General features: G+C 39.3%; 1 protein-coding gene across 9 annotated transcripts in view; it reads left to right on the forward strand.

Annotated features, from left to right (window-relative positions):
* The window catches only part of FGD4 (FYVE, RhoGEF and PH domain containing 4), a 242504-nt gene extending 232026 nt beyond the window's left edge, over positions 1-10478 (forward strand). For 8 of the 9 annotated variants that reach the window (XM_009247598.4, XM_063711597.1, XM_063711598.1 and 5 more), the window contains 2 exons: positions 3015-3155; positions 4633-10478. In XM_009247598.4, the coding sequence (XP_009245873.2) occupies positions 3015-3155; positions 4633-4890 (399 nt within the window). In that variant the 3' untranslated portion in view covers positions 4891-10478. 9 annotated transcript variants of the gene reach the window in all.
* The last annotated feature ends 4010 nt before the right edge of the window (positions 10479-14488 follow it).

Here is a 14488-nt window from a genome sequence, read left to right on the forward strand (position 1 = left end):
CTTTGCAGATCAAGAGGCCAAACCAAGGATATTACATACATATTTGTAAGAAGAGATAAAACAAATTTCCACAATTTTTTTTTACAAAATTAAAATTAAATTTATTTAGGCTTTTTAATAATATGGATCAGCTGGGCGCAGTGGCTCATGCCTGTAATCCCAGCATTTTGGGAGGCTGAGGCGGGCGGATCACAAGGTCAGGAGTTCGAGACCAGCCTGGTCAACATGGTGAAACCCCGTCTTTGCTAAAAGTACAAAAATTAGCCTGCATAATGGTGCGCGCCTGTAATCCCAGCTACTCGGGAGGCTGAGGCAGGAGAATCACTTGAACCTGGGAGATGGAGGTTGCAGTGAGCTGAGATCGTGCCATTGTACTCCAGGCTGGGTGACAGGGCGAGACTCTGTCTCTAATAATCATAATAATAAGGATCTACTAATAAGAATGGAATTCTTTGGGGGAGGATAACCTTTCACTTAATTGGAATCTGAAGTTAGCGTTCCCTATCATCAAATTAATTGTAAGTGGTCGCGTAAAAAAAACTTTCCCTGGCTCATGGGCCATACAAAAACAACTGGTAGGCTGGATTTGGCTTGTGGGCTATCCTCTGCTAACCAGTGCTGCTTTAAAAATTGTCTGTGGCCAGGTGCGGTGTGGCTCACGCCTGTAATCCTAGCACCAAGGCTGAGGCGGGTGGATCACCCGAGGACAGGAGTTCGAGACCAGCCTGACCAACATGGTGAAACCCCATTCTACTAAAAATACGAAAATTAGCCGGGCCTGGTGGCGTGTGCCTGTAATCCCAGCTACTTGGGAGGCTGAGGCAGGAGAATCGCTTGAACCTGGGAGGCGGAGGTGGCAGTGAGCCAAGATTGAACCATTGCACTCCAGCCTAGGCAACAAGAGCTAAACTCCGTCTCAAAAAAAAAAAAAAATTGTCTATGATGAAGCATCAGTTTTTTTTCCTGAACTATCACAGATCAGTGTTTTTGTAAAATACACTATAATGCACTTGGTTATCATCACAAATTCAAATTGTTATAAAAGTTTAATACTTTCTCCTACTTTGTGTGCTTACCAGAAACTGGTAACAAAACCATTTGCAGACCTGGAGACCGACATGGATAACACTGAGTAGCACTACCTGAAGGGTTTCAGAGACAGAAAATGGAAGCAAACCAGTTAGTTTCCATAAGGCATATAACAAAGACTACCATTTAGTTAAATGGTTTTGTTCCCTTTTTTAGTATTTTTTTTTAGACAGAGTCTCGCTCTGTCACCCAGGCTGGAGTGCAGTGGTGCGATCTTAGCTCACTGCAATCTCTGCCTCCCCAGTCCAAGCAATTCTTATGCCTCAGCCTCCTGAGTAGCTGGGATTACAGGCATGTGCCACCACACCTGGCTAATTTTTTTTTTTTTTTTTTTTTTTTAGTAGAGGCAGAGTTTCGCTGTGTTGGCCAGGCTTGTCTCAAACTCCTGGCCTCAAGTAATCTACCTGCCTCTGCCTCCCAAAGTGCTGGGATTACACGTGTGAGCCACGGCACCCGGCCTTTTAGCCAACAATTTTTATATTAGGAGGCAAAACAGAAAAATTAAATGGCTCTGTGTATTAGTCTGTACTCACACTGCTATAAAGACATACCCAAGACTGGGTAATTTATAAATAAAGGAGGCTTGGCCGGGCACGGTGGCTCATGCCTGTAATCCCAGCACTTTGGGAGGCCAAGGCAGGCAGATCACGAGGTCAGGAGATCGAGACCATCCTGGCTAACACGGTGAAACCCCATCTCTATTAAAAATACAAAAAATTAGCCAAGTGTGGTGGCAGGCGCCTGTAGTCCCAGTTACTCGGGAGGCTGAGGCAGGAGAATGGTGTGAACCTGAGAGGTGGAGCTTGCAGTGAGCTGAGATCGCGCCATTGCACTCCAGCCTGGGCGACAGAGCGAGACTCCATCTCTAAATAAATAAATAAATAAATAAATAAATAAATAAATAAGGCTTAATTGACTCAGTTCTGCATGGCTGGGGAGGCCTCAGAAAACGTAGAATCACGGCAGAAGGGGAAGAGGCACATCTTACATGGTGGCAAACGAGAGTGAGCAAGTGTGTGAAGGAAGAACTGTCAGACACTTACAAAACCATCAGATCTCATGAGAACTCACGATCACGAGAACAGCATGGGGGACACTGTCCCTGTGATACAGTTACCTCCTATCAGGTCTCTCCCTCGACACATGGGGATTATGGGGATTACAATTCAAGATGAGATTTGGGTGGGGACACAAGGCCTAACCATATCACTCTACAAAAATTGATTGCACTGAAAAAGTCTTTAATTCGGTGTACTCAAACAAAGATTGCTGGTTACTATTTGCCTTTTTGCTATTATATTCTTTCTTAATTGAAGTAGGTATAGCATTGTCGTTAAAAGTTCAGGCTCTGTTCTGGGTACGGTGACTCACCCCTGTAATCCCAGCACTTGGGAGGCCAAGGTGGGAGGATTGCTTGGGGCCAGGAGTTCAAGACCAGTGTGGGCAATGTAGTGAGACCCTGTTTCTACAAAAAATTTACAGATTCTCTCCCAGCTACTTGGGAGGCTGAGGCAGAAGATCAAAGTTCAGACTCTGGATCCAGACTCCCTGGGTTCAAATCCCAGCATGCCAATGTGTGATCTTGGGAAAGCTATTTAAACTCTGAGCCTCAGAAAAAATGAAAATACTACCTTCTCAGTGTTGGTGTGAGGATTAAATTAAATAAGACATGTATTGAGCTAAGAAAAGTGCCTACATAGTAAGCAATCAATAAACACTTAACTCTTTAAATTCAAGGTCTAGTTATATAAAGAGCTAAAATTGGCTTAAATATTTTCCATGTTAAAATGTTTAAACAAAAATTGCAAATGAATCTTTTTTGGACAGTCCAGGGAAACATTTTATATAAACACATTGTACTTTGTGAATATTTCTCTATCTGATTTGTTGTGTGTTAATTCTCTCTTTCCATTATATTTTTCTAGATTGAATCAGCAGAAGTATCTGGAAACAGTGTGGTGTGCAGCTTTCTTCAGTATATGGAGAAGTCAAAACCTTGGCAGAAAGCTTGGTGTGTGATCCCCAAGCAAGACCCTCTTGTGCTGTACATGTATGGTGCCCCCCAGGTATCTAAACCACATCTGTCTGAAGGGACAGATGCCCTTGGGGGCAAAGGGAAGTGAGTGGACAGTGGACTCAAAATCTGTAGAACAAGAGTTCAGGCAGTTTCACTGTTTCATTAAAATTGAAAAATAATGAGTAAAGTTCAAGTTTGTTGTTTAAGCTGATTGATTCATTTTATAGCCTGTATTTTCTTCAGTCTGTGGATCATCTGTCCCCGTTCTTGTCTCATTCAATGGGTTTGAGAAAAGATGAGTTGAATTAGGAATGAGCATGAGGAGAAGGGGAAGCAAGAGAAAGACGGGAGAAACAAGCCTTTTTAATGACAGGAAACATTAAGAAAAGACTCTTTAATTTTGTTTTGTTGTTGTTGTTGTTGTGTTGTTGTTTTCTTTGTGACAGAGTTTTGCTCATGTCACCCAGGCTATAGTGCAATGGCGCAATCCCTCCACCTCCTGGGTTCAAGTGATTCGTCTGCCTCAGCCTCCTGAGTAGTTGGGATTACATGTACCCACCACCACACCTGGCTAATTTTTGTATTTTTAGTAGAGACAGGGTTTCACCATGTTGATCAGGCTGGTCTTGAACTCCTGACCTCAGGTGATCCGCCCACCTCGGCCTCCCAAAGTGCTGGTAATACAGGCGTGAGCCACTGCGCCCAGCCAATTTTGTTTTTTATTTTATTTTTTCTTTTTGCTCAGTGGATAGATATCTGAAAAAGGAGTTTGAGAGGAAGGGGAACTTAAAATCAGTCTTGCAGTATCATTCAGTAACAATTTTTTTGAGAACTCCACGTATATGGATCTGAGATAAATCTTTGGGAACAATGATATGCAGGTTTAGCTTCTAACAAGAGCAGCAGCAGGTCCTATGATTGTGTTGTGCTTGAAGAATCAAATGTACAACACTTAAACCAGTTATGCATTTACTCTGAAATATAAAAATTTTAAATATACCTGTTGTATTTCAGTCTATAAATTAAGGGCTGGTAAAATTATTTTATTTTGAAAATAGACTGAAAATGACAGGCTATATAGTTTACTCTCCTTTATTGCTTTTCCTATAAGCTTTCTATGTCCATAAATAAGTTGATGAGGGAATAAATGAATCACCAAATAAAACTGCCTTTAGTAATGAGATTATCATTAATGTTTGCTGGTTTAATACAGTATGATGGCGATTGTTTTCTTCCCCTTTTCACTGAATGAAGAGTTGAAAGGGCTCTTTTCACAGAGAGGAGGGTGTAGTGTCTCTGAGTCCTAGCTGATTTGGGTGTCAGCTCTCATTCATTCAGCTAACATTATCAGTGGCCTCACGTACAGGCTCTGTACTAAGCAATGGGATTGCCCTCTGTGCCCATGGAGAACTCACCGTTTAAGTCTGTTTGGGACAGTGGTAGGAAGAGAGGTTTAGTAGGAGCAAGGGACACACTTAACAAGCGAATACATTACCTGCTTTTAATGTCTGATGTTTTTTCTTTAGGACGTCAGAGCCCAGGCCACCATTCCACTTCTGGGCTATGTGGTGGATGAAATGCCAAGGAGTGCAGACCTGCCACACAGTTTCAAACTGACCCAGTCTAAGTCTGTGCACAGCTTTGCTGCAGACAGTGAGGAACTGAAGCAGAAGTGGCTGAAAGTCATCCTTTTAGCTGTCACAGGTGAGACACCAGGTGGTCCAAATGAGCATCCAGCCACCTTGGATGATCATCCTGAACCTAAGAAAAAATCAGAATGCTGAACTCCTCCAGGACCAGCCACGGTGTGGAGGTCTCAAGACTTACAGCTCAAGACATTCCCAACTCTTCTTATACATCTGCTAGCACTTTATGTTGAAAAATATAGGCTCATAAATGCATCTTTTGAGGACTATTTTCCTATGTTTATGTACTCTTAGTGAAATTAGTGTGCAGAGTCATTCTACCGATAAAGTTTTAAAATAATGTGAAAACAGGAGCATTTTTTGAGCTATTCCTTGAATATGTGCTTTTTTGTCTTGAAGAAATGGTATCAATGGATTCTGTCACCGTCAGGTTAGAATGAGCACTTTCCTTTAAGAAATCCTTTCGTGTCTTCTTCTCTTTCACATGTAGGACCTGGAACAGTTTGAAAGATATACCTCCATGTTGCCAAAATAGATCCATGGTGAAAAATACAGGGACAGTTGAGGCTATTGTATTAACTTATTTAATTTAGTTTATAAATTTAATTTAGTTTATAAATCTCTAGCTGCATAAATGATGTTTTAGTTTATAAATTTAATTTAGTTTATAAATCTCTAGCTGCATAAATGATGTCTGTTCTTTTAAAACAAAAGAAAAAGGACAAATTGTTGGTGTTCAGATTTTCGATTTATGAAGAAAAGATAACTTGTTTTTGTAGAAATACTCCTAAGAATGTCTTAAGTATATAGCAATTATGTATATATAGTATTAAATATATATATTATACATGCTTTTCTCTTTAGCTTTAGGTTCACATTCATCTCTAATTTATTTTTTAAATATAAAGCATGGTTTATCTTGGAATTGAGCAATGTTCTAAACTGAAGAAATGTTTTGGTGATTTATGTTTTGCTGATTGGCATTTGAGGGTATTGATATTTTTATAATCGGTAATTTATGTGGCATGGGATATATTTGTGAATTCCAACAGTACTTTTAAAGTATCATTTTTTGTTTCTGTGCCTATTTAAAACAGTGCCTCTCTTAGAAGGTGCTATTAATATAAGATGAGGGTTCAGTTAATGCTTCAGTCTTGATTATTCTAAGATTAAAGTGCATTTTGGTCACTGAGACAGTCAAAGTCGTACAGGTTATTTTACCATTTGCAATCCTATAATTCTTGCAGTAGTTAACATCAGCATGTACAAAAATTTTCACCAAAACCCAAACTTTATGAGACACCTGACGTTTTACAGAACTAGGATATGTGGAAACCACATTTATCGTAATGTTTTTCTTTTCCGTAAGATGATCGAGCATGGTTAAATAAGGTCTCTATATAATGAACACTTAAGATAACTGTATGGGCCTTTTCCTTTGTCAGAATGAAACAAAATCCACATGTGATAACCTATGTTTGGGGTGGGGGCTGGTCACATGATTCCTTGTCATGAAGGCTGCTCTTCACTCTTTTGTACTTATGATTAAAATCTCACACTAAGTTTACTATTTAACTTAATTCTTTTTCTCAAATTAAACCTTTTTTTTTACTGTCATATCCCAAACATTATCACTTTTTATGGACCAGTCTGCTAGAAATCTACAAGAATGACCCCACTGTCTTTAGTATGTAAGGATTACACCTTAGATATAGAATAGAATTTAAGACTGCCACACATTTATTCAGGCCGTGTTACTTTAAGAAATATCTTATTTTTTCCATCCCAAAGGAGCAAGTGAACCAATTATTGCTGACATAATTAGGTTCCCTTCCTCCATAAAAGGATTATCAGCCATGATCATTAACATTAAACCAAATACACGGAGCCAAAAAGAGATAAAAGTAGCTTCTTAGGCCCTATTAAATCAGGGAAAGACTAGAAGAAAATTTACATTGCTTCTCTTTTTTAATGGCCAACGGGGTATGTGTGTGATGTATACTCAGAGTGGTTTTTTGGAAAATTAAACTATAGCTGTAGATGATGCTTTGGTTTTCTTAATCTCAAGAAAAGAGAAGCAATGGAAATACAGAATAATTAACTGGGGAAGAGGACTTTTGTAAGTGTGACTAGAACAATGGTAATGTATGGGCCAATGGGAAGATTTATGAGTCAGATTATTTTTGAAAACTATTTTTAAAAGCAAGACTACACTTTCCCTACCAAAACAGAAGTAACATGGACACACTTAAGTTTTGGCTCAATAAATATCAATGTTATTTAACTTAGATCATTGAAAGACTACTCATGTAAAGATAATGTTTATTATCATGCTCTTAACAGTCATTATCTTTAATTTTTTAAATGAGAAGCATTAATACTAGAAGAGAATTTCTGGTTATCTGGTCACCATATTCACTTTCCACCCCACGTTCTTCAGCTAAACACAAAGAGAAGCTGTGAAACAGCCTTACCCGCTTCTCTCTTATTAAAGAATCACTGATGTTTTTACTCAATGAAAGGTAAAGTAATACTCTTAGCCATTTATTAAAACAATTCAACCAAGAGACCTCAAAGTGTGATTGATGATAAGAATAATCAATGCCTTTTCCCTTCCAAGATACTTGAGCAGTCATGACAACCTAAAAATATCATTGTTTGCTTTCCCATTAAAACCAACGTTCCCTGTGGGTCTTAATTATTTATTTTCACTCATTTGGTGCTTTCCAAGTCATCTTTTCTTTAAAGTGCCCTTCCTCCAAACTTTAAAAAGTACTTCCTTAACAAAATTTCTGTTCATTACAAAACATTTCAATATTTTAAGCTTAAATTTTGCTTTTGCTGAAAGCCTACCATTTGGCGTGTTAAGTATGAAATATAGTGCAGACTTTTATCCTGGTTTTAAGTGGGGCTCGATAAGAAAAAACACCAGCCACTTTTGTAATAATGGCATCACAGTGTCGTCATGTATGCAAGCAATAAAACTCTTTAGGGTATGGTTTTATACTGAAAATTTAATATGAAGGCCCTTTGCCACAAGAATATAGATAATTATTAACTTTCTAGATGTGATACGGTAATTCGAATTGCAGAGTATAAGGAAGGGAAATGGGAAGGGGCATCCTTCCTTGGATTTTAAATAACTATCAAGAACATTTTTACTTTAACAAAGAAAATGGATAGAAAAAGCACATTTTGTTTTCCATGAAGTTTAATTTGACATCAGGTTTGTGTACTTATCTTCACTAGGTGACTTAACTTACCCCAATTTTTAAAAAAATTATTAAACTTTTTACAGAAACTAACCTTTTAAATGTACCCTTTCCCCATATATATATATATACACACACATTTGGATTTTTTTTAAGAGCACTTGTTCTAGTTATAAATATATAAAGAAAACGATAAAGTTTGTGGTACTGCAGGGTTGTTAAAGATTCTTTGATGCCTTCTAAAAACTTTTATCAAAAATACTTTTGAGTTCACAATTCTGTTTTACTTTTCCTCGTCCCTACTTTTTGGAAACAGGGTGGTTGCTTTTATTTGTTTTCTGGTTATATTCAAAGCCTTAAGTTCTTAATCTGAGCATATTGTCTGTGATAAATTTCTGATGATCTTTCTGGACTAGATACAACCTGAGTAGCAAGCACCAACCAGAGCAAGTAAATTTCTAGGGAACAAGCGTCTTGGGTTTTACAGGTATCTTTGCTATAATGCAGAATAGATTAATGAAGATTTCCTATATAATATGATATTTGTGTTAGTGGGTCTAAGATTAAGCACATGATATTTATAAGCTAAAATTAACTCAAAAAGTCAAGAATGTCTTAATGTTTTCATTCTTAAATTTTGTATTCTCCAAGAATGTATTAGTATATGAACTGTGGCCAACCAGTTCCTATTCTTCAGACTGTATTGACGTCTGTAGTGGATCATGTTGCTTCTTCATTCTTACCAATTTTATTAGAATCAAACTACTTGTTATTTTCATACTATTATCTACTATAGATTCTCAGCTTTAGAAAATGACTATGATACATAAAGACCACTAGGTCAACTTAAAAAACCCTTTCTGTGAATTTATATATGTATGTATATATGTAAAAACACTGTTGATTTGCAATTCTGTCTTTCCATAGAAATGAAGTTTTTCTATCGAAATTGTTTAACTTAAATATTTTAACATAAATTATTTACATGGATCTTTATGTATAATTCATCCTTATATATACTCCTTAATCACATAGTCATGAGAAGATAACTTTGCTTTCTTTACAGAAAGGGCAGAGAGGGATAAGATAAGAAATTGAAACAAGCAAGAATGAAGAGAGATGTGGGGGTGAGACTGTTGGTCTCCAGACCACAGCAGTGTGTTTTAAGATAAGATGAAATATTTTAACTGCAGAAGGGATATAAAATATAAATCTATGTAATTACATGCTGATGGGATCCATTGCACCCAGGTTTTTGACCTTGGCCTGTAAATGCTAGACTATGATATCTTGTTACTCTTTTTCTCCTTTGGGCTTTTAAAAAATAATTTCATTCTCAGATCATTTTCTGTACTGTTTACTAAGGCAAAAAAAAAATCTGAAGTCAATCATGGTCTTCTACTTTCTGGACTGAGCATTTGGCAGAATGCAGTATCTTTTCCTGTGTTTTGACGTGAAATAGCACATGGCTTCTACAAGATAGTTTTAACTTGTTAGGGTCACTGGGAGTTATATGATGGTCAACCCCTTTTCCTAAAATTCATTGTGGTAGTTTTAGTGGAAAACATAAATCAAGAAATCTCATATCATACTTTAATAAATAAATACCAAATACATAGTGAAATATAGGTTTGGGAAGAAACTAGTCTGTGGGGACCATTATAAGAGAATCACATTATATATTACACAGTATATGGATATTGGAATGTATCACTTGTGGGGGGTTCTCTTCATTAGCAAAACAGTCATGTCTGTCTGTATATAAGACTTTGTTTTTTTTTTAACCAAACTAGAATTTCATTTTGTGAGTGACAATTGACATTTTAAAATAAGCCTAGGCCGGGCATAGTGGCTCATGCCTGTAATCCCAGCCCTTGGGAGGCTGAGGTGGGCAGATCACTTCAGGTCAGGAGTTCGAGACCAGCCAACATGGTGAAACCCTGTCTCTACTAAATAAAAATAAAACAAAATAAGTGTATCTGGGCCAGGCACGGTGGCCCATGCCTGTAATCCCAGCACTTTGGGAGGCCGAGGAGTTCGAGACCAGCCTGGCCAACATGGCAAAACCCTGTCTCTACAAAAATTAGCCAGGTGTGGTGGCACATGCCTGTAATCCCAGCTACTCGGGAGGTTGAGGCAGGAGAATTGCTTGAACCGGGGAGACAAAGGTTGCAGTGAGCCGAGACTGCACCACTGTGCTCCAGCCTGGGTGACAGACGACTTCGACTCAAAAAATAAGCATATCTGGGTTTTTCTTTTGAATTCTCGACTGATAAGTTTGAGAATGTATGTTTTTGGAATTTTACAGTTGACTCAAGTGTGAAAGTATACACAAGTAATTTTTCTTTTCTAGCTATGTGAATGTAAAATACTTGCAGATAATGTATATATTGTGTAATATATGTATATTTGGTCATAAAAGCAGATAATTGGAAACATTGTAAAATTAAGCACTTTAATTCCTATTAAATATTAAACATTTGTATCTTGTAAATAAACACATCCTTAAATTAATTCCAAAGCTTTACATGTTATTTCAGCTCATGTTCAGTTCACAGTGATTTCAGTTCTGCTCAGGAAAGTTACTCCAGTAAGGTACTGATACTCCTACCTCCAACCTACCCTCTGCCAAAAAAAAAAAACAAACCGTATAAGTCCTTCAAGAATAAAGCTTATGACAGACTCAAGGTTCTCCAAGTATAGAAACAGTAGCTTCTCTTTGTTATAACTCCAAGCCTAGATCTCCAACAACTGACAAAACGGTGCTGCTCCATACCCGAGGAAATGATTGTTTTGCTCCATAGTTTGTGGTGTTTGCTTACATTCTAGAGGCTTATCCAGTCGGCCCACAGTGTCCATGGGAGATTGGTTCCAGGACCACTCACAGGTACCCAAATCTTCTCATACTCAAGTCCCTGAGCTCTCTGGAACCCACAGATACTGAGTCAAACCTCCGTATTGGTGGGTTTTGCATCCTGATGGAATACCGTGTTTTCATCCACATTTGGTTGTAAATGTGGAATCCATCAATGCAGACGGGTATTTATTGAAAAAAGTCCACATATAAGGACCTGTACTTCAATCCTGTGTTGTTCAAGGGTCAACCGTATAGTGAAATAAGCACAAAAAGAGAACTCAAAAGAACTGTTGAGGCTGGGCACGGTGGCTCACACCTGTAATCCCAGCACTTTAGGAGGCCGAGGCAGGCAGATCATGAGGTCAGGAGATTGAGACCATCCTGGCTAACACAGTGAAACCCCGTCTCTACTAAAAATACAAAAAATTAGCCGGGTGTGGTAGCGGGTGCCTGTAGTCCCAGCTACCAGAGTGGCTGAGACGAGAATGGCGTGAACCCGGGAGGCGGAGGTTGCAGTGAACTGAGATGGTGCCACTGCACTCTAGCCTGGGTGACAGTGAGACTCTGTCTCAAAAAAAAAAAAAAAATCTTAGTCCTTGTCTTACTGGTCATATGAACTTAGACAATTTACCTGAATCCCAATAATGAATTCCTGTGGTCACTACAAGAAACATCGTACTTGGTGACTATGAAATGCTATGCAAATAATGTGTCATGGAACACTTCCGAGTTTCATACAGCTACTCAATTGGCTTTAGCCTTTTTAAAGCCCTGAAAAGGAATCCTAATGACTTTCACTGTGATTTCATAACTAAAACATTTCCAGAGATAACCCTTCGCAGAAGCCTATTAGCTTTTTTAGGACACAAAGAACTAATCAACAATTTTAAAATTGATGCTTTAAAGCAATTGGCAACAGCTGAAGGATTCTGTAAAATAAACATTGCCCTTGGCTCACCAAGGGACCCAAATGTGGTTTGGGTCCACATTACATCAGAGTGGCATAATTCAAGGCTTCTCAAACTCTAATGTACATATGAATCACCTGGGGATCTTGTTAAACTGCAGACTGACATAGTGGCCTGTGATGCAGTTCTAACAAGCTCCCGAGGGGCGCTGCTGCTCCTCAAACCATCACTGGAGTACCAAGCTTATAGTGGGAAGGACTTAGTGTCCGAGACCATTGACTAGAAATCCCTGGCTCTACCACTTATGTTTGAGCCTTGAAGACTTGTGAGACTTACATGAGACAATCATATATTGTCTGGCCCATATGAGATATTCAGTTCATAATTGTTGATAGAGATCATTTTTGTTAATTCAAAAATGTGCAGTCCTGACTGCACATTTGAATCACCTGCAGAGTAGTTAGAGCCATTCCCTGGTCCCCGTCCCCGTCCCCCTCAAAAATTCTATTTATTTGTCTGCATTGGCCTCTGAGTAATAGTCGGTTCAAAAATTCCCCAGGTGATTCTGATGGAAAGCTTCATTTCAGAAGCACTGATAGAATGTTTATTCAGTGCTTAGTGCTGTGCTAAGTACTATATTTACATTATCACATAAAAGCCTCACGATAACATTCTAAGATTCAGATAAGAAAACAGATTTGGCTGGGCGCGGTGGCTCATGCCTGTAATCCCAGCACTTTGGGAGGCAGAGGTAGGTGGATCACTTGAGGTCAGGAGTTCAAAAACAGCCCGACCAACATGGTGAAACCCTGTCTCTACTAAAAATACAAAATTAGCCAGGCATGGTTGCGCACGCCTGTAATCCCAACTATTTGGGAGGCTGAGGCAGGAGAATTGTTTGAACCTGGGAGGTGGAGGTTGCAGTGAGCTGAGACAGCACCATCGCACTCCAGCCTGGGCAACAAGAGTGAAACTCTGTCCCCACCACCCCCCCTCCAAAAAAAGAAAGAAAACAGACTTTAAAAAGCTAATAATTTGTCCTTCAGCTCTTGATGTCCTCTCTTCTACCCTTACGCATTTTAAATCCAATCTTCAGTCACTGATCACTCCCTCGCCTTCACTCACTTCCTTCGCCACGTCTAGCTTTGTCTTGCTTGGCAAAACCAAATTCCCAGTTTACTCAGTTCTGTTTTCATACTTGTACCCATGTGGCTGAACAAAGCAGATTGGTTTCACCTAAAATTCATTACTAGGTCATCACTACTTCCTCCTGAGACCTCCACTGTATCCCCAATCCTCCATCCCAATAGATGACCTTCCTTCCCACTTTAATAAAATATAAGCAATCGGCAGGGGACAGCCTCCCACAACCATATCTGAGCCACCTATTACCACTTGGGACCATATACTCTCTCTCCCTGCCTATCCATGTCCTATCCTAATTGGGTCCCTCACCTGTGCACAGTATCCAGTTTCCCATTCGCCTGCCATTCTCGCTTTCTCATGTGATGTCAGATTCCTTCTTGAATCTTATTAGCGAAAACTTGCTATAATTCTTCCCAACGTAAGCCTCTTCACTCCACTTTTCCTCCCATTAGCAGCAACACTCCTTGACAGAGTTTTCTATACTTACTGTCTCCAATTCCTCTCTTCCCATTCTTTCCTGAACGGATTCCAGTCAGCATTTTGCACCCACCATTTCACTGAAACTGCTCTTACATCAAGGTTACCAATTAACTTGTATGTTGCTAAATTCAATAGTCAAGTTCTCAGTCCTCATCTTAGTAGCATTTGACTTACTTGATCATGCTCTCCTTAATTCATTTTCTTCCTTTGGCTTGTAGAACCCCAAACCCTTGGATTTTTTTTTTCTATTTATGTATTTACTTTAGAGATGGGGAGTTCTCTCGATGTAGACCAGACTGGTCTTGAACTCCTGGACTCAAGCGATCCTCCCATCTCAGCCTCCCAAAGTGCTGGGATTACAGGTGTGAGCCATAGCGCCCAGCCCCAAACCCCTGATTTTCTTCTCTTGAACCCTTTCTTGGTCTTCTTTGCTGTTTTTCACACTTCTCAGGGGTGTCTCAGGCATAAGTATGTTGTGAACTATCTCCTTTATCTGCACTCATTCCACTAGTAATCACACATACTTTCATACTTTCATGCTGTCAACTCCGAACTTTTTAATTTATTTTTTGAGACGGAGTCTCACTCTGACGTCAGGGTGGAGTACAGTAGTGTGATCTTGGCTCACTGCAACCTCTGTCTCCCAGGTTCAAGCGGTTCTCCTGACTCAGCCTCCTGAGTAGCTAGGACCACAGGCACATGCCACCAAGCCCAGCTAATTTGGGCATTTTTAGTAGAAACAGGGTTTCACCATGTTGGCCAGGATGGTCTCGATCTCTTGACCTCATGATCCACCCGCCTCGGCCTCCCAAAGTGCTGAGATTACAGGCGTGAGCCACCACTCCTGGCCCCAATTTCATTTTTACTTATTTATTTTTGAGACAGAGCCTTGCTTTGTCGCTCAGGCTAGAATCAGTGGCATGATCACAGCTCACTGCAACCTCTGCCTCCCAGGCTCAAGCAATCCTCCTCCACTCCAGCCTGAGTGACAGAGCAAGACCCTGTGTCAAAAAGAAAAGAAAAAAGAAAAAAAAAAAAAAGGAAAAAGAAAAAACAGGACTTCAAAATATAATGGTGAAAATCTTAGTCAACCTTTGCACAGTGGATTCTTGTTTTTAAAAAATCAGTCTCAG

The sequence above is a fragment of the Pongo abelii genome, chromosome 10, assembly GCF_028885655.2.
Source record: "Pongo abelii isolate AG06213 chromosome 10, NHGRI_mPonAbe1-v2.0_pri, whole genome shotgun sequence".
In the NCBI taxonomy this organism is placed as follows: domain Eukaryota; kingdom Metazoa; phylum Chordata; class Mammalia; order Primates; family Hominidae; genus Pongo; species Pongo abelii.